The sequence below is a fragment of the Nothoprocta perdicaria genome, unplaced genomic scaffold (genome assembly GCF_003342845.1).
Source record: "Nothoprocta perdicaria isolate Ctin4 unplaced genomic scaffold, notPer1 scaffold_173, whole genome shotgun sequence".
NCBI lineage: Eukaryota > Metazoa > Chordata > Aves > Tinamiformes > Tinamidae > Nothoprocta > Nothoprocta perdicaria.
Window position 1 is genome coordinate 1488460 of NW_020454905.1, and position 21729 is coordinate 1510188.

The following is a 21729-nucleotide window of genomic DNA, read 5'->3' on the forward strand; positions in this document are numbered from 1 at the left end:
TTCAACTTGATAAACTAGCAAAGATTTTGATGATACGTAAATTAAGTATTAGAGGAGTATCAGTCTTTCCTCACATAAGTGTGATGGATATGACTTCTCCACACTGTCTCAATACCTACAGCAACACTTAGTTGTGTAAGATAGCAATTACTGAACACGGTTCAAGTTGAGGATCCCCATGCTGCAGTATTTTTCTTTTAATATTGCTTTGCTGCAAATCTTTTATACTCATTGTTAGCTTATGATTATAGAGAACCTAAAAAAAATCCTACTGAGTGACCATCTGTCTGTCCTAAAACACCTCACTTTCCACTTCTCTGCCACATATGTCATACAGCCTCTTCCCACCCACTTTTGTAAATTTGTCACTGATCAACAGAGAGAGGGCAGAAAGAGAGCATAGAAAAAAAGGGAAATGTAGGAAGAGACAACAATAACACAGTGGCAGTGATTATGGAATTTGGGTATAGTATAGAGGAAAATGTAAAGAAAGAGGGAAGGAAGAACAAAGGTGTAACAAACATGAACAAACTTTATCTTATTTACAGTCCCAAACCCCACTTCATTTGCTACAAACAAAATACATAAGGCCTGAAGGGTTTATATATTAACCATTTGTAAAAACACAAAATAAAACTACTGGTAGGCAACAAATGTCTTCTAAACTTACCTTGGCACCGTACTTTGAATAATTCATTTCTGTGAGTGTTACTGGCCGTAACTTGTCAATATCTCCAAATGCTACTCCTGGAACATAGAGGGCACAAACAATATGGACCCACCTAAAACAGCAGATAAAAATAAGGTTATTACCTTTCTGTTCCTGTATCATACTCACCATTTGCAGATTTCCAAGTGCTTTATAAATATTACTGATGCTCTAACAAATCTATCTAAAGGAAAGTATGCCAGAAGAAGGAAGAGAAGTCAAATTTGGATTGAGCTCACAGCTGAAAGCTTGAGTATGGCTTTCAAAGCAACCTGGATTGTTTTGCCTGTCTGCATCTCTCTCTAGGCCTTGTCTAGCACTGCCCTTCTGCTGCCAGGGTTCTTAGGAGGGATTCCCTAGGCCTTGTTTAGCACTGCCCTTCTGCTCCGATGGCTCTTAGGTGGAGTTCCACACYGCTGTGCATGTACCTGAAATATGAATTTGATATTTCCATTACATGGGGGGCCAGGGCATGGAGAAGGGCATGCAGATGCATGCATGGAGAACATGGACAGGAGACGTGTTTAGATATAAGCCCATTTGCCCATTTGAATTGCATTACAGAAATGCCTGTTTGAAGCTATCAAATGAACAGACTGTTACTTAGCCATGCTGTTATTCATTGGCCATACACAAACTGCAGGGTGAAAGATTGAAACCTTCAGCACTTAAGGGCCTAAAATGAGAGGGTGCAAATCTGGACCTCAGTATCTAGTAATTGCATATGACAGCTCTTCAAATGCCAAAGGTTCAACACAGACTTATTACCACCTCCAGCACTCTTCCTCTACGCCTTTCTTCCATTCCCTTCCACTGCCTGTTTCTCCTCTTGTCTCCTTTCCCTTTCTTTTATTCCATGTGGGAACAACAAGAAAATCAACTGGGACCAAAGCAAACTCAAATCCTGTGTTCCAGCTGCACTCCAAGTGTTATGGTTGTCATCAGTGGGCTGTCTACATGTGCTGAGCTAAAGTTCTGGAATTTATCAGATTAAGAATTAAATAAATGGGATAATCATACATAACTCATACACCCATACGCAAATTCTAGAAAAACAAAACATGAAAGGTCTGTTAGGAAACTCAAAAATACAGTGCATTTAAGTTGCATTTAAGTCTTCATTACAATTCAATGAAAACAATGATTTGCACAAAGTAGGTGGACAAGCTCTACTGATCATTTCCCCAAAAAATATTCCATGACAGCCTAACAGCAAAAAAAAAAAACAAAATCCAATAATGTAACAACTAGAAACTACCTTGAAACTATTAATTTACTTCACTCCACAAGGATTTGCCCAGTAAGTCTAACAAAACCCAACAATTGATTCATAATCTTATAACTGACAGTCCTGTTTTCACATGATATTTGAAAATCAAAATTTTCTTTTATGCTACTATCAAATCACACAGGCTTGAGATGTTAAATGATGCATCCACATTAAAGCATAAAAACTAAAAACTGTGGAAAAAAACTCCAAATACTTTCTTTTACTTGCAATATACCTGTATACAAATATATACATTTACAAGCTGCATCTTACCTAGAGGAGGTACAACATTCTCTTTAAATAGCATGGCACACAAAGGCAGCATGATAGTTGCCAGAGAACAACTGTTCTGCTCTTGTAAGCAAAACATCACATCCTGAATAAGGCCCTTAACCTASAGATCAGGCAGCTACTTAATTGTAACAAAGACTACTCTGAATTCTGTGGGGCTTCCCTTCTATAAGCTATCACCGATTTGAGATGTATCATACAGAACAAATTGGTATAAATGGAAGACAGCTACACATCTTCAAAATTACTATTTTTAAAAAATCCAAGGTTTCATTTAGAGATTTTTGATAGTAAGTCTTAATATAACCTCCTAAATGTCCCCTCTAGAGTTCAATATAAAGATATGCATCTTCTACAAGCAGCTGCTTCTCAATTTAATTTGCACAGTTTTTTCATGCTCCACTGGTGTATTAAATGCTGCTGCACTCTGTAGGAGTTTATCTATGATAAACCCAACAGCTGGCTGCTTGCTTCGCACTGACCTTCTCAGAATGTTTTAGTACATGTCACCCAAGTATTACAGTATTACAGATTTAAACTGCCATTTCAGCGTGATTGGCACCCAAGAGTCTCATTTCTTTAGCCACCTATATGCGAACTTGACCTGAATCTTTATTAAAAAACATACAGAAGTCAGTCAAGTTCACAGCTGAACCAATTTCAGCTGCTTTTAATGCCAGTTCTAAATATTTTCCTGCTCATTTGTTTAGCTGCACATGTTTAGAACCTTGTAATTAAGACAAATTGGGTAATCAAAGAAGAATAATCTTCCTTGTTACTTTACCATCCATTTAGCTTGCAGCAATGATGACAGATGTTGATTACAGAAGAAGAAAAACTCTGTATCGAAACAAGGACAAGAATTCATATTCTAAGATAACAGCATTTGAGAAATAAAATTTCATAAATTCACACTTTTGTTTGTGAAACTGAGAATCTAATATGAAAAGGCAACTGTTGAGAAATTAAACACCTCATTATTCCAATGATTCACCTTTCATGCAGAAACAGAAATTATTTCTCATTATATCCTCAYAAAGGGGCACAGGGATGTGGGGCAACAGCGAGTTAAAGGATTCTCCTATTGAGCAGATGCTCTGTGATGGCATTTCAAGAAAAGAACTGAACTGGGCTGCAGTTTACAAAGCACACAGAAACATTATAAAGGTTATCAAGTGTGCCTAAGAGTTCACCATCATGACTCTGCCCCTAGTTGGTAGTTAAATTACTGGCTGTCATTCCCATTGAGAAATAAGTAAATAGAAGAGAAAAAGCATGAGATGTATCACTTGGTGTCTAACATTTTTTTCTGGAATACAGTCTCTGTTCATATGCAAGAATAAAACTTCAATGGAGAAAAAGGAGTGTCTCTAAGCTAGAATAAACCCAAAACAACCGCACACGTCTTCTTAGTTTTATAAAACCTGATCCCTGATATCAGGGGTTTAAGACACTGGTTAAGTGGCAGAGGTCTTTCTTGACATTATCCTTCCGAATATCTGAATCCTGAGCAGGAATTTACAGGATATTAGTTCCTTTCACACAGGAAACCTTTTTATTTAGATACAAATGACATTCCTGACACAAACAAAATAAAAAAGATGTCTCTTTCTCAAGACCCTATCACCTTTGTAGTGCACTGCATTTTTAAAGAAAATGCATACACAAATAATTAAGGTAAACAAAAAAAGTCTTCAAGCATATCCAAAAGGACAAGTGGTGTCTTCACAGTGAGGAGTGGGACTTATCATTCCCTGAAAYCAGGATCTTTGATCTTAGGTAGCTGCTTTGCTCATAGGTCCATAAATATTCATGCTCAAATACAAATTAAATCAATACCTTTCTAATATTATAATGGATATGAAGAATATTAGGAGTACAAAAAAAATTAGATGCACAAGATACACACAAATAACTAAAAACTGAGATAAGAGGAAGAGACTATCAACAAAAATAATTATTTATTGACAATCTCCTCTAGAGAAGAGGAACAGGTTAGGAACAAAACSAATTTTTTTTTTTTTATGTTTTAAATAGAAGATGAAATCAAATCCAAATGACCACTTCTTTAATCTTACCTGCCTGCATCTGTCTCCTTGAAGATGCCATCCTGGTTAGGACACAGTTCACAGCTAGGTGTGACACCACATTTGCATGCGTCGCAGAACCAGGGTTCAGTGGAATTTTCTGAAGCTGAGCTCATAATAGAATCACTCTCTCCATCAACACCGTAGCAGCCTGTGTATATTAAAAATAAAAAAGGAAGGAAATATCATTGTTGAAATATGTATTATATGACATATTTTTCCATGTGCCAAATTTAAGACACAAACACAATTATTTTTTAATTCAATCTTGCATCAACTGGCAAATAACATTAATATCTTAGTCCACAAATATGGGCATTCATATCAAATATTTTTTGAGGTAAAATAAACACATAAAATCAAAACAGCTTCCTCGAAATACGTAAAAATAGTCTAAACTGCTATTTAGAATTAAAATTAAGCTAAAGCTATGTCTTATTTCTGTAAGTCACTAACAGGGCTGCCACAACAAATCAGTCTTTAAAATTATGACAGAATTATAAATTGCCACATCCATTGTCACAAAGGTAAGAACCTTGAACCTATAACAAAATCATTTTTTACCCATGGTGCAGAACTAATTCATACACACAATCAAAAGTCATTYGTTGATTTAGTTTATAATAGCCACCTCTACTGTGTTAATATCCTCCTCATAATAAGATCTGATTTAGTGTTAAGATTACAAATAACTGACAATCTGAAAAACTGTAAAGAAAACATAGCTCAAACTCTCTATTTTCTTTTCTATTGTCTCTTTCTCCTTCTCCCCACTCTGAAAACAAATATCTGTTATTTTTGTGACAGGTGATCATGCTGGCAGGAGCCAGTCCATTCATTCCACTTTCCTAGAGACAGGTAGCTTTAGAAGGAACTTGCATTGCACTGACCATGCAGCTCAGCTATACAGAGAATATTCAGATAAAGAAAACTATTTACAGGCTTCAGCAGTCATAGGGCTGATCTGTAAAGGGCTACTATAATTTCAGATCTGGGAGTCTAAAGTACAGTTGGCATTGTTGAGTTAGGGTGGTAGTGTTTTGGACAGCGCTTTCCTTCAAAACAATATATTTCAGCATAATTCTTATTTTCAGCTTCTCTTTTTGGCATATTCAATGCATTCTTTATGACATGCTTAGACACGCACTAGAAACTTAAGGAAATACTATTTTTAAAGTGATTTAGAAGCCTGTTACTTGAATTTTACACAAGAACACGATAATTACTACTGTAAATGAAAAAGGAAAAACATTCAGACTTTGCACTATAAAACTACATTTCTTATGTGTAACATTTATCTTTTTCTAAGTAGGAGGAAATATGATTTCAAAGATAAAGAAGACAAACATCATAGACTTTTACTTAAAGGCTGTATTCACATATTTTTCAAATACAATAATTAAGTCAATTTTTTTTTTTTTTTTTTTTTTTTTTTTGCTTGTAGAGCAGTTAAATTATTGAATTGTGCAATTAAATAATAGCATATCTTTGTTTGGTTCATTACTCAATGACTGGAATAAAATAGCACTAACGCTCTAACTCCCCTTATGATAGAAACAGCTTTGCATAATAGACTAAAAGCAAATTCAGGAAATAAGTAGTATCACTGTGGGATTTTTTTTTTTTTTTAAATATACGCTGCCATTACAGCATGCAGTTCATCAATAGGGATTAAAACATGTTTCTTTTCATAAGGAAAGTATTCTAGCAAGGACAAATAAAGCACACAAGGGCATTCACGATCAGCTTCATTATACATATAAAATATGATATAGCTGCTACATTGAGCTATCACCCTTTTTTTCATACTACGGTACTATTTTAAAGAGCATTTCAAAAATTCATTGTTTAAGTTCCAACATGACTTTGAATAAATGCCAGTAGAGTTAATTTTAAGTAACTACATTAATGTATAAGCACGCAGCCCATTAATCTTTTAGAACTGATGAATAATTAAGCTTTTTAAAATGCCTACAGACTATCCTTAACATACTAAGATTTTCCTAAATGCAGTTATTACAAATTACCTAACATTGTTGGAACAGTAATACTGTCATCAATCCATATGGCAAAATAAAATCAGTTTCTTTCAAACACTAATGCATCTTGAATAATCAAATAGTATTAGATGTGTTTTCCTAACTTAACTGCCATCAGTCTGCTGAATTAAGAATGGTGACTCCCCACTCTTAAGTGTATTCTGAAATACTTGTCCAATTGCACTTATCAGTCATTTACCTATAAATAGGTTACCTGCTTTCCAGAAAATTACAGATACATATCTGTAGTAATTATTTCCCTCATTTCATGTGGGCTGGTATCAAACATTCTTTCTGTAACAGTAGAATTTTAGTCATTCTGTCATGCACTATAAAAACAAACTTGTCAGGGTTTATAATACAGAAAATATATAATTTTATATCTATATATAATATGAAATATATATTTTCCTAATATACACAAAAGTCTTAAGAATAGCTTTAAAAAAATTAAGATAAGTAACAGACACAAGGAATTGCCRCTCTTTTTTTTCTGTCCATACTATTAAATGCACTGGGTTATGATTCTCACTSCTGGTAAACACATCAGAAGAATCTTGTTCAGAGCAGAGTGGAAAACCAGCCCAYAGGAATCCAGCCATTGCCTTCCACGTGCTGCCAAATATATAAAAGAAGACTGTTCCACAGGGCTTATTATTCTGTGCCTATAAACCGTTCTTTGCTATGAAGTCACATAAACAAAAAGCTACTATTGAATGCCACCTTGTTGTTATAACTGATGTACTTATAAGGACATCAGATCATAATCTTCAGGCAGAAGGAGAAAATGTCTGTGTGCAATGTTTCACAGAACATGCTTTTTAAATTATTTTTTGTCAGATTACTAGCATGAATCAGCCTGAATATATTCCAGAATAATTCTGAACCATTTGTAACATGGCTGGCGAGTTTGTTTTCCAAGAGAAGTTGGCACTAATGTATACAAAATAGTGGAGCTCTACTTTATTAATAGGAGTTCTTATAGGTAGTTAGATAAAACACTATAAATAATTTCTACTCAAAACATGAAGTCCAACAGCATTAGTTCAAATTTGACTTGATAATACTTAACAAAAAGAAAAAACGAGTCTCATTTGTCCCATTTGTTGAGCTGCATTTTTTGTTGAGCATATGCAACTGTTTCAGTCCAACTCTTCCTCTTGTTTGCTATGAAGGAGTATCTGTGACTTTTGGGTGAAGTGATAACAGATAAAGGAAAGATCAGATTCCATTGATCTAATACCCATTTGGACAATACAAATCTCCTGAACAGCTGCATATACAAAGTAGTTTTAAAAATATATTTTACCAAGTGATGTAATAAGTTGATAGACATGCTAGCTATTAAATTCCTTAAGAAAAGTGGTAGTGAAAATTACTTGCAAAATAATAGAAGCAAAATATGGAGAGAAGCAAAGAATTATCATTGGTTCGATTTTTAAAGAACAAAGAATTCATGATTACAAAAATCATTTATTTATTATAATAAATAAATTGGAACAAAAATTAACAGWTGACAAAATACATTTGTCCTCATTTAAAGAATAACGGATAACATGATGTCGTTTGACTTTAAGATGCCACATGTGTAGACTTAAACAGTTGTGATGTTCATTAAAAAAAAAAATACAAGAAAAACCAAATCACTCTTTTTTCCCCCTCTCCAAGTAGGACTTTGGAATAAAACTCCATTGTGGAAATATATCTGTTTTGATGAAAACTGGGAGTTTCTCATCAAAATAAATGCATTTGAAACACTTAAAAGCAAAGATCATTCATCTGGGATGACAGGCTAAAGTGTCTGTGCAGTCTCAAACTGCATTTTTCAATCATTGGTAGTAGTTATTCCAAAACAAGCATTGTAGTCTCCTTTATCAGTTATTACATTTTTATAAATAAATATTACTGTATTTACTGSGCTAAAAAGAGAAATACTAACTCTGCAGCCCAAAAGCTGCTCAGCACTGTTTCAATACCTTGTGGAACCCTACAGCGCAAAACCTCAAGAAATTACAATTTACTTCTTCGGATTTACAATGTTAATAATTAAAAACCTTTGCAAAGCTGAGGAATGCTGATCATCTATTAAGTGCTTGAAGAACTAGCATTTCCGTACATAATCTGAAACAGGCGGTGAGGGAAAGTTCTCCACTGCAGGATCATAATTGAATTTTTATGTGTTAAAAGCAAATCTAAAGGACAAAAAGAATTTAATAATAATACTAAATGCTCTTTTGTCTAAATCTGTTTGAAAACTTACATTATAGAGGCCAGAGTTCAAAGTCTTTAAAGCCAGCCACACTTTCAAACTGTTACCAAAGTAATATTCTTTTATCTATAGCAGACCATTCTCTCCTTAAATACTTAATTTTCAGATTCTTAAAGCTGAGTTGAGAACAACACAGGTTCACCTTATTACTGTCTACTTTCTTTTTCAACATTTAATTAATCAAAATTTAAAAAGCATTAGTTTTACAACTCTTTAAAAATGCATAAGACATACAGACAGAACTGCTGCTTGATAAAGCCAATCTACCGTGGTATTAAACAATTAACCTGCTGAGCAGGTTAAAGTTATTTTGTCAGACTTTCCTATATGAACTGTTGGGAATACAGGATTTTGGAACAATGTTCCCTTGCAAAATTCCCTGCAAGCGCATCCTCCAAGCAATAGCAGGAGGCAATCTTCCTGATTCTCTCTCAAAATATCACAGTTGTTCAGATGAGCTGATTATGTAGGGACCAAAACCACAACTGTGTATGAGAGCTGCACGTCTCATAGCTGATGTTACATGTCAGCTCTTAAGAGGTATTTCATCTTATGAAGTCACTGGCATGCCAGTCTTCATCATCAAGTCATAACCTACCGCTTCGATTTAAAATCTTGTTGAGGAAAAACAGCTTCTCTTTGCTTGAGATCTATGCTGTCTTTCCTTAATATTTATCAAAGTCTGAATTTTGGATCCTCAGAATATCCCCGAAAGCCTCTTTTCCATTACACTATTCATTAAATCCATATGTTTGTCCTATATTCTGATCCTATATTCTTAAATAACTATATCACAATGCCATGTTTGCCATATGCTTAAATACCTCAACTCTTACCTTAAATGATTATATTATTCTAGTGTTAGCCCAGGCATTTAAGTACACGAAATTCAAGAAGTTAAATATTTATTCTTTCTCACAACGCATTTACATAATTACAATGACAACTGTCCATTGCATGTATTTAATTTTGCACAGGATACTAACCTTCATTCCCTGATTTTAAAGTCATTGTTCTCTATCAACAGCTTATTTTTATGCAATTGTCATTAAAAATAGATTGCAAATATTTAAAGATGCTATCTTTAAAGCAGCTATTCTGAAGATTATACCACTGAACGAGATGAGAAGAAAAATCTCATTCTTGCCTTCACTGTACTTTTTCCTCCCTCTCCCTGGAAAAAGAATCTTTTGCAAGTCAAACATAGTATCTGCATATGCTAACCATATCTACATATATTCTGAAATATCATCACAAAAATCATGAAAATACAAACAGCAGATCTGTAAAAAGAAATGCTGTGAGATGACAGCATTTAAAATAAGATATATTAATCTTTAATTAGGTCAAATGCTTAGAATAAATACATTTTTGCTTTATACAGTGCAGATTAGCAAAATACATGATTTACAAAATTAATTTGTATATTAAACAGAAGCAGAGCAGAGAAGTTGCAAAATTAAAATGCAAAAAACTCATGTTCTATTACACTGTTTTAAAGCATTTGGAGAGTACACTGCTGTTTTTAGCACGGGAATTTCATTCCTTCCCATAAAAACCACAGCAAAGCAAGAAACGAATACAGGAGATTGAAGAAAAAACAACTGGGAAAATCTAAAATGTAGTTCTAATTCTAATTTAATTCCCAGCAGCTGCCCCAACAGCCAGAGCTGGCAGCACACTACCTACGGTCGCTTCCCGTGCTACGGTTCGCACCAGACATTTTCTGCAGGCACGCTGCAACCAGCATGTCAGAAAAACTGACACCACCGTTGGGGGTGCCCTGCTATTACAAGCTCTTACCACAGAAAYGCTTATCCAGAATGACAGATTAATGCCTAAGATCTTTACAAAAAGAAATGAGTTTTACTTCCACATAGAAGCAGCAAGCACTCCGAAAAATAATTGTACTGTTACAAATTTAATAAAGAAGGTATTTTCCCAAAACTATGAACCTTTTTTTTTTAATGATAACATAAAATCACAGAAACAAGCTTAAACTTCAAAGCAGACAAGCTGTTAAGTAAACTCAGATGTTAATACTTCTACAAACAAGATTTCACAAATGCTTTAAATGTTACTGGTCAGATATCATTATTAACATAAATCATGGACAATTGAACTTTTATTTACAAATGAAACCCTTAGTTCTTCAGCTTTTTGGACTGTTAAATTTACCAAAACAAGCTAGCAATTTAAACCCCTGAATTAATCTATTTCATTTTTGTTGCAATAACAACAAAAGCTGTTCATAAGCTATATTCTTTGCATCAATGAGACTAAGGAATCTGCCAATGAGAGCTATTTTTAAAGAATGATGAGACTTCCAGATAAACTTTTAGCTATCAAAATTCAAGTGACCTTTCAGTGACAGAAAGGCAACTTTTGAAGAGAGAAAAGTTTAGCAAACTGAAAATAAAGTGACACTTTTTTTTTTTTTTCTTCACTTTTAAATCACCTCTCTGGAACAAGCAAGAAGTTTGTCATCGTTTTATCCTAAAAAAGCAAAGAGAATATTTTCTTTTCTAACAGTTTAATTCTGCACCTGAATGTAAACCCATCATGCCTAACCAGACTRTCATTAAACACACATTACAGAGGATTTTAGAGATTCCTCTTCATAGGCAAAAAAGATGTAACCAAGCTAACGGCATCCAGACAGCCAGTTGCCTCTTCATAAATCAGGTGTGTGACCAGCAGAGTAGCTCTTTTAAGCTCCATGAATTGTATTGATTAACTCTCCAAAAGACTTCGGACTTGTAGGGTAGATGCTGACACAATACTAAACACCTGAACCTGCAGCTGAATTCCACCCTCGGTTCCAGAGGCTGGTCTTCAACTGTCCTATTACTAACAGGGGTTGAGGAAAGGCCTACGCTGCAGCTCACAGCAAGAACAACACTGTTTGGAAAGCGCTTTCCGTCTGGGATCAAAGGCAGAACTGCAGTAGGGGATTAACAAAAGCAGGTTCCACTTCCTATCTGAAAAAAACCCAAATGTCTATTCTCTGGAAAAACTCCATAACATATTTTGACAGAGGAAGAATTAAATAAATGCCTTTAATGCCTTTTTTTTTTTAAATGAATGAATGAAAGGCTGCAAAGGTTAGCTAAACAAAGAAAAGCTGTAAAAGGCTATACAAAAGAAACCTAATTAGCAAGAGCATATTTTTAAGGACTTCTTTAAGTACCAGAACATACACGACCCTTTATGTTAGTATCTATTTTCCATCCTCAAGAGAATATGAAATAAGCACTACAGCTTCACCTTTTATGTAAGGATGTTAATAAATAATTCTGAGATGAGCATATGGAATTTTATTATTTATAGTTGGACTCAATGATCTCAAAGRTCTTTTCCAAACATAATGATTTTATGATTCAGGAAATATTCCTTCATAACTGGGAAAATCACATTATCAAAAGAGGTTCATACTTCTCTTTTCAGAGTATTTTTTAACTTGCTTATCAGCTAGCATATACAAAACACATGCAATTATAGCAACAAGCTACTATTTCACTATGTACAGAAAAAAAATGAGCTTCTTCATTTTATGCTGAAACCAACAAAGCCAACAAGCGCATTGTGCTAGTTTCATAATGACTCCTTCTCCTCCTTTGCCTAATAAAAGGCTTTCTACATTGATAAAATAAGATTTCCAGCAATTAGTAAACTAAAAATTTGAAAGTTTTTTACTTTACGATCTCCTCCTTTCAAACTGTCAAAACTATAAGAAAGTTCAAGATTACTTGTTGTTACATGTAGTAGTAGTAGCCTCAGATGATCCCTTTTTCTCCTGCAGTAACAAATATATACAGTCAAAAGAACTTTTTTTGATAAAGGCTTTCTGTTGTCAAAAGCTTAAATTCTAACTGTGCAATTCATTTTGCTTTTTAAAACAAGATATTAAACGTATTTAATATGATCTTCCAGAACTCTGACAACACAGTCCTTAGTTCTTGGATTTGCAACCCGGGACTTAGTCTGAAAGTGTCTGTAAACGTGCCCCACACTTGCTTTGCTAAAGTGAAAGATTCATGTTTCACTGCTAGAAGAATTCATGAGGTATTAAAAACAAAACAAAAGCCTACACAGCCAATTTTAAATGTCTCATTCATTTGTTCAAGGAAGCAAAATACAACCAAAGCAAATGTTCTCCTTCCACAGAAATAATATATGGACTGTGTTACCTTCGTGTACTGTTATCCCACAGTTGTCACACTGGATTATCTCATCAGCATCTTCACTATTATCTCCAAGACAAACGCAACAAATCAGAATATGGTCCATCTTCTGGGAACTCCAGTTCTGAGACTTCTCAAGGATCAATGAGTCCTAACATCAAAAAATCAAAAAATAAAGATGTAGATTACGATAGCAGTCTCAGTTTTACTTAAACAAGAAAAAAAGTCTCTGCTCAATTTTGCAGGAAAAAAAGATGGCAAATTATTTTCACAAGAACAAGTTTCACATACTTCAGTATTTTCCCTTCAGATTTCCCCTTCAAACATTTTTTCCCTTTCTACTCTCCTATTTATGACTTAGCTGCACTATTGGCCCACATAGCACTGGCAGATAAAAATGACCAGGAATGCTAACAGAAGTTGGTATTCACTCTTAAAGATCTTAAATTCTTACTCTGAATGTTCTCCATTCTCTACAGATTATCACTTAAAATAGCCTTTCAGTCTGATACAGAACGTATCCACAAAGACACCCCMAAAAAAAAAAACCTCATTGTTGAAAGACTTCATTTTAGAAAGAAGTCTTTTTGTGCTGCATAAAACCTTTTGTGTCTTTTGAACATTTCTTCCAATAGTCTCCTCTTAGTACAAGTTTACAAATACTGTGTGACAAGCAAACAACTTGGATTCTTTTTCAGAAATGTCTCCTGTTATTACTCAAAATATACACACTTAGCTTACCAGTCACATCACAGACAGAAAAACATTCATAGGCATTCAGTAATGTTGGCTGATCAGCTGCCCATCAGATGTCATACAATTCAGAGTCCTAGTAAAAAGCCTCTTTTTTCTGATAAAAACTTCTACTGTTACTTTGCTTCACTAGGGCAAATTTAAAACAAATTTGCTATCTCTATTAATACAAACCCACATTCTTATAACTAGGAGAAAAAATATATATAAAACCTGTTACTTTAAATGAAGATCAACACTGAAATTACATTATCTGTTTATGTGTCAATAATATACACGAAGTTAAGTAAAACAAAAGAATCAACCAGTGATGGAAGTGCACCAAATTTTGACCTGTTAGGATCCATGACCATTACAGTTTACCTGCTCAAAGACAACTTAAGACCTATAAGTACTTAAGTATAAGTATTAAGACAGAGAACAGCAGAAAAACCTTCTTTCTTACACAGACCTGGAGTGATCTAGATTGCATCTGCTGCTGCCCACTCACTCCATGGAAGCACCTGGGTAGCATTAGCCCAAAAGATGTCCCTGCTGGTCCAACACACAGGAGCGATTATACAGAGACAAAAGATGCTGCCAACACCTGAACTCCCCTGGGGCTTGAGGTGAGTAAGAAGAGGGTTCTCCATCTGAATCACTATGTAACAGCAGTTTCTGGTATTTTAAGGCCCCGCAAAATTAAATAAAAATTTTTTAAAAGTGCTAGTAATTCTAAAAATAGAAAAACACCATTTACGTACTAACGGTGCTTGACACTGAAGTGCAAGATTGCCTGTTTTGTGCTTGATATATTAGAAAAGCACACAGTACATTAGAGTACAGTTAAAGTACAGTGAATGCAGACTTAAAAATATTGTTTTGTAACATGGGTAATTAAACAAAAGCGGAGCAAAAAAAAATGGAGTGGAGAAAAAGGGATGCAAGAATACGRGCTAACACCACCACTTCCCGTTCAGAGTTAATTACCTGAATATTTTTTCCCTGCAGTAACTATGCATGAATTGGTCTGCTGAAACAGACTTAATTTTACAAGCCAGTGGAAATTAGGTACATATTCAAGAATATAACCAAGGCTGGCATCTCCCTTCCTGAGATGGGAAACAAATTAGAAGGAAAAAAGAAAAAGTTTGAGAACAAARATCCACAGAGCTCTTTCAGCTCCTGAGCCCCAAAAATGCCAGCGAAGGCGCTGGCATTTCAGAGCTAGACAATGAAATAGGGAAAAGAGAAAAGACTGACCAGGATGAGAACATACGATTTGCTCCCTTACAAAGAGGCCCTGAAGAGGAAATCTGTTCTGCAGGCTACAGCCAAGCCAGTTGCATGACAGCAGAGCAACATTTAGCTGCTGTAGCCTGCAGATGACAAGTGATGTTAAAATACCGTCTGGGTCCCCATCGAAGTGATATTTATGCAATCATCCAGGAAGGAAATATCAACTCCACACTAATATAAAAACATTAGGTGCCAACATAAAAGTAAAAACATGCAGAATTACACGTTTTTTTCTTAATCACAATCATTAGTAATGAAAGCTGTACTGCTTATATTTGCATTTATATATGAATATAAAATTTGATACATATATGTGCATACATAATTGCATATTTTATATATATATATATAAAAACATATATAAAATATGCAATATACACCGACCTTTGATTCTTCCAAATATCCTGTTCTGTTCCTTGCTACTTTACACATTAAAATAAAGGTGAAATGGAAACAGGAGAACTTTAAATAGAATCATTTTAGTAACACTTATTGAAACCTAAATCTTACGTTCATGTTTCAATTATTTCCTGAAAATGTAGGGTAAATTTTACAGCAATGATATTTACCCTGTTCAAAATGTTGTGACAATGATACATAACGAATGGATACAACCATTCTAACAAGCTAGTATCTTTTTTTCCACAAAAAACCCTAAAGGCAAAAGCAATTGTGCATTAAAAAATATATACCAGGCACTTAACATATCATCTTTACGTTGTGCAATTAGAAATTATTTAACCTAATAATAATAATAATAGCCCACAAATGCATTTTGGTACTGCAAGAAGTTACTGTGTTTGTGTGCATTGTAAGCAAAACCAACACAAATTATCRTGATCATCCTAGTCGGTCCTAATCCAGAGGGTGATATGTCTTTATTTAGAATTCTTCTACCAGGAAGTTAGTATCCAGTCTTTGAGTTAGCTGCAAACAAGTGCTAGGATAAAGRATAACCTATGATTTCAGAGTTTTTTACAAACATCTCATACATAGACTTCCCTAACTCTTTTATCATTAAGCACAGGGATCATTTAGGCTAAAACAGACCAAACCCTCTCACTGACACATGTTAATTTGCATAGTGGACCTCCTATTTGCATTAGAACTAATCCAAACCCCACTAAAGACAAGAGTCTCAGTTGACTTTAGTGGCATCAGATTGGCAAAATGGTCCAAGCAAGTTTATTTAACATGCAGTGCCTACTTAGCCCAATTTGCTGCTTCGTTTATTCCTCAAAATCCTGTAAACAGAATTCCAGTCAATCAGCTTAGCTTTTCAAATTAACAGAATAGCACTGGAGAGTAGTTTCCATTTCTCAACAGACATATTATAGAAAGTTGGTTGCACTACCTCATTACTCTTGCTTTGTGAAAGAGCCAGGCTATCATTTGTCAGTTCTTCATCATCTGCATTATTCCTGTTAAGAACTTTACTCTTCTTCTTCTTCGATCCTCCATCACTAGCTGTGCTGCTATTATCTTCTTCATTGCCTTCTTCATCATTGTCATCCTCATCGCTTCCACTCCCATCATCTTCATCATCCTCATTATCTCCATCGCTTCCCTCTTTCCGCAGGGCATTTTTCCCTTTTCTTTTCTCAGCAGTAGGTCGCCAGTCATTATCATCTTCACTGTCATAGTCATCCATATCGTTCAGTTCCTCCATTGATACAAAATCCAGCAAAGGGCGGTTCCTGCGCAAATTCCATTTTTTGGGTTCACTTGTTTGCTCATCAGCCACAACATCAGGTTCAACCGCTTTCTCTTTCTCCTTCTTCTTTTTTGGCTTTTCTTCTTCTTCTTCCTGATCCTTCTTTTCAGTTTTAATTACCTCCTTGTTTGCTGTTGGCACCTCTTCTTCAGTGGAACATTTTAGCTGTTGCTCTTCTGCTTTCTCCTCAGCTGGTTCCTCCTCCAAGATATTTTCTTCTGATTCAGTACAGGAACCTTCACCACTGTCCTTTGAAGCATCTTCGCTCCCGTGACCACTTCCTTCAGAATCTGTTGAGCATATGAAAATTTAAAAAAAGTTCTCATACAAATGTACCCCCAAAAAATAAACTCTGTTGAAGCAAGTTGTTAAACAAAGAATGATGCACGTTCCTCCCTCATAAGGCACTTCACCTACATTTTCAGTTGATGTCCAAATACTGCTATTTCAAGTGGTATGCTGAGAATCTCTCAAACATGAGCGCATTTTAAGATGGCAAAAAAAGATGGCAGAATTTATTAAATGAATGTTAAACGTTTCTTTGAACTGCAGCTCATATTAACAAAAGTACAGAATAGATAAAATTTCCATGTTAAGTCACATCTTAGAGTGAGTACTCCTGTTCTAAGTTTTGGCGGTATTTTCTCAATATTCAAAATACTGAAAATTACTATCAAATACAAGTGACTAAAAATCACAAAATTCAAGAATTTACATTGTAAGTACCAATAATAGTGCAACTAATCATATACCCTCAATTCTGGTACAGGCTAGGTTTTCTTTWAAAAAAAATCCAATGATATTGCAGTTATTAATCCCACAAGAGTTATGCTTCATTCAATGCTGAAACTGGAAAATGTGCATAAATTCTAACCTTATACAGCCCAGATGATATTATTCTATGTGTACTCATTATTTTCATCCACTAACAAAATCTATTATTTGCAATAGATAAGAAAGAGGAGTGGATTCCTATGTGGAAACAAACAAACAAAAAACAAGCAAATAATGTTTCTATACAAAAAAGTATATTTCTATACAACATATTTGTATATTTCTATACAAAAAAGATACTGAAGAAAAGCGAAATGTATAGAAGCTATAAAATCTCTCACCTTATCTCCTCTCAGGTTTTATTCTCCCAGCACTTTAATTTACAGTATTAATTTTAACAAAAAGAAAATTTTTAAGTCTAAGACAAAGTACAATGCTACTTCATCCAGTGAAGCGATCAGTGAGGCAACAGGTACAATTTTCAAGCTGTTCAGAGGCATCAGCAGATTCTCTATGAGCTGTTAGGTGCTGGTAAATGCAACTAGAGACAGAATACATTGAGACTTTAAAATTAAGAAATCCTTCTTCATTTCATTTATTTATTTTTCACTTTTACTACCTTTCACTTACCAGCCAAAAGAAATAATGCTCAATACTACCTTAGTAAGAGAGAATTTCTGTGTAAAGCCAAATAAACCAACAGCAGGACCAATGTGTCTCCCCTGCCAGTAAAAGAATATGCTGTGCATTTCACACACATCCTTTATTTTAGCTCCACATAAACTGTCTATGACTAATCAGCAATTCAACCGTTAACTGGATGTACTGGTCCAGTTTTATTCTTTATGTGTACACTTGTATGGGGAAAAAGAAAGAATTTGATGAAAAAATTACGTAATAATCAACTGAAAACTTAAAAAAAAAAAAAAAAAAATCAGTACGACTGCCTGCAACACTGTTGTACCTTATTATGACCAGATGAATGATAGACCTTTCAAGCTTACAAAAAGCAAAAGATTCATACAAATGTTTTATCTGCCTTTAGGGAGCAAGGAAAGAAAATGAGAATGCCATTACACAAGTTACAATGCAGATTTCTGCTCAAGCAGTAATTCAGAGACTGTCTATTACTGACAGCCTTAGCAGCAGCAGTACAAATATAATTAACTGAAGTTTTGAAATAAAAGAATACATATACAAGAAAAAAAAGTTTTAACTATTTTGTCATCTAAGAAATTATTTTTATGTTACAATAGCTTTTATTAGATACCTATTTGCCWGCTCTTACAAATACTTTACAAGGAACTCAAAATTAGACTGCACTAGTCATGCTTATTATAGATATTACATGAATGTTTAATAGCAAAATATATTTTACATCTTATTTCACAGGCACTTACATAATTTAGTACCAAGAATATTAAATACAATAATGATTCTGAATATATGCATCTAAAAATTAAAGTAAAATATAGTTACTTTGCACCTATCACCAATTCTGTACCTCTGAAATTTGTAATCAAGTTAAATATATTTAATGTTGGACTCCACAGTATTAAACACCCAAACAATGTTAAACCTGCCCTATAATGCCCGTGTGCACTACTCATCTCAATAGGAATAAGACAGAATATTGTTTCCTGTGCTAAAATTACCTGTATTTTTAAGTTGCCTTATTATATGTCTATTGTTTTACACCTCCATCGCATTGCCATGACAACAATTTAAGTTTTCTGGACACTCTAATTGTGCTAATTAAATTTAAATATCTTGTAAAATTAAACTTTCACTGCAGCTTTTCTTGGATCTTGGTCTGAGGACAGTTTCATCTCCAGTAGCATTCTAAGTTGCCCATAGTGATTTTATAAATCACTACATTACTGCACTGAGAATACCCTCCAGCTGCTTCATGCCGTTCAAACAACATAAATCAGAGAATAAACTTCAGTTCAGTTCGCTGTTGTCCTTCAAATTCTCTCTACTTTTGCCTTTTACCTGCATATTACGTTTTCTATCTTTTTTTCTGCTTAGATTTCCGTGTATGCGTGTGCACCCCAGAGATACCTGCACTAAGGGATATCCCTCTTCTCTCTGAATACATCTACTACGATAGGTACTTTTCTAGAAGAGCTATTTAGTGATAACAGCTATTTCTGCAGTCGTTCTCCTGTCAGATGCACTTACAATTTGGAAGAGGTTGTAGTATACAATTTTCTCCATCAAAGAAATTCCTAAAGAATGGCTCTTTCAAATCGTCTGCCATGTCCTGTTATCCCCTATGGGAGAGGAGACACGTTACTCTCAGAAGGATGGGGCCAGGCACACTGGCATCTACTAAGGAATACAGAGCTCCAYTGAGAACAAGTATCAGAGATTACAGTTGTGGGCAAGGCATCATTTATCACAGTGCAGCTCGTAGCTTCAGTTCTGCTGAGCACAACAGGAGGTGGCAGCCAAGTCCAAAGAGGGTAGTTCATGAGGAATTCACAGGTTTATATATATATATATAAATATATATAAATATATATATATGCTCCAGCAGTAACTGAAGAAAAAAAAACTGTGATCAAGACAAACAGAAATTAACTATTAATCTCCACATTAACTGTTTTCAGATATATGCTATGCACAAAAACAAGCAAACAAACAAAAAAAACCCAACAACTGTATATGGAGAGGAAGCACTACAATGTTTAAGTACATGGCCACCCACAGGCTGATTCTTACTCCCAGGATACAGATTATCAGTAACTTTTCTATCTCATTTTAACTGAAGATCAATTAAAACACTAACTTCTCAGACTCAGTTTGGGGCCTGGTTCTTACAGAAATAAAGCCTGACCAATCCAGGTGACAGAAAGAAGTGTCTGGCACCATTTGGGAAACTTCTTTGGCCCAGTTAAATAAATAAGGCTAGTTCCATTCTTTTGTAGGGAACAGCAGCCCCGTTACCCTCACCCAGCTCAGAGGTGTCTCCACATTTGTTTCTTAAACACCAGGTGGACACATGGCTTACATGTGAAATCACCCCAACATCCCTGGGAGAAGCCTCAGCCGCATAAAATGCTTTGGTGACAGCAGACCACACCAAAAAACTTCCTCACAAGAACAGCTCCAGAGATCACAAAAAATCCCCTTACATATGGGCTATGCAGAACAGGGGTAAGAGAGGTTGCATTGACTACACTTCTGATCTTGAAATAGCAAATAAATTTTTAAAATTCAAGATTTAAATTAATCAGAAAGCTCTGATTTTTTTAAGTATATATATTAATAAAAAAAARGRRGAAAAAAAAACAAGTTACACAGGAAAATATATTAGCTGCCGATTTGTCAAACAAGGTGCTGCAGGACTGGTGAATTCCTACTCCTCGCATTTGTCTCCCAGTCTGAAGTCTGAGAGCTCTGTAATGCCAAGATCTGTCAGCTTCAGCTGGTGATACTGAAAGCAAGATGGCCATGGCTTAATAGTTCACTTGTGACTGTATATTCAAATAGAAGGATCTAGCAATCAGCTATATTTATGACATTGGTTTTCTATCCTGTTTTGCAGGATATCATGATTACCTAAGTACTTAACATTGGCAGGCTATTAGCAATTTAATACTGGTAATATTGACAAATAAAAAATAGGCACTGCCCAACATAGCTAAGAATAAATAGCACAAAACAGATAAGATACTACTGCACTGAGATGAGAAAATAATTTTTCATACTGTAATAGCAAAAAATATGTATCTAAGCTTTGATATTACAGACGTAAACTGGACAGACCAGGAAATGAAAATATGATTACAAACCCATAATCACACTTGTTTCCAATTATGGTAGGTATTTAGCTTAATTGGAAAATGATGAAGACTCAGAGGAACAGAAACAAAGATTGTCTAGTACTCTCTGTGCAGAACTCTCACTTTGACACTATACGCCACTGTATCACAGAGCATGTCAGGAACAGACAGTCCAGGAGGTTCCTGCAGAACATTGCAGATAACTTCTTGACACAGGTGGTTGAGGAGCCAACAAGGGGAGGGGCGCTRCTAGACCTGATRCTAACAAACAGAGATGGTCTAGTGGGAAATGTGAGGGTTGGGGGCAGTCTGGGCTGCAGCGACCACGAGATGTTGGAATTCACGATCCGGCATGGAAGAGGTGGGGCAAGAAGTAGAATAGCTACCCTGGACTTCAAGAGAGCCAACTTYGACCTCTTCAGGRAGCTCCTKGGAGCAGTCCCCTGGGTCAGGGTCCTAGAAGGAAAGGGGGTCCAGGAGAGCTGGCTGATATTCAAGCGCCGCTTCCTCCAAGCTCAGGATCAGTGTATCCCCACAAAAAAGAAGTCGAGTAAGTGGGGTAGGAAACCT

The 21729-nt window shown here is 35.1% G+C and overlaps 1 protein-coding gene across 4 annotated transcripts in view; it reads right to left on the reverse strand.

Moving 5' to 3' along the window:
* PHF14 (PHD finger protein 14) overlaps nt 1-21729 on the reverse strand; it is a 147320-nt gene that overhangs the window by 117840 nt on the left and 7751 nt on the right. For all 4 annotated transcript variants that reach the window (XM_026036245.1, XM_026036247.1, XM_026036248.1 and 1 more), the window contains exons 3-6: nt 16235-16884; nt 12856-13000; nt 4349-4508; nt 671-782 (exon numbers count right to left, since the gene is read on the reverse strand). In XM_026036245.1, the coding sequence (XP_025892030.1) occupies nt 671-782; nt 4349-4508; nt 12856-13000; nt 16235-16884 (1067 nt within the window). The remainder of the gene's footprint in view (nt 1-670; nt 783-4348; nt 4509-12855; nt 13001-16234; nt 16885-21729) is intronic.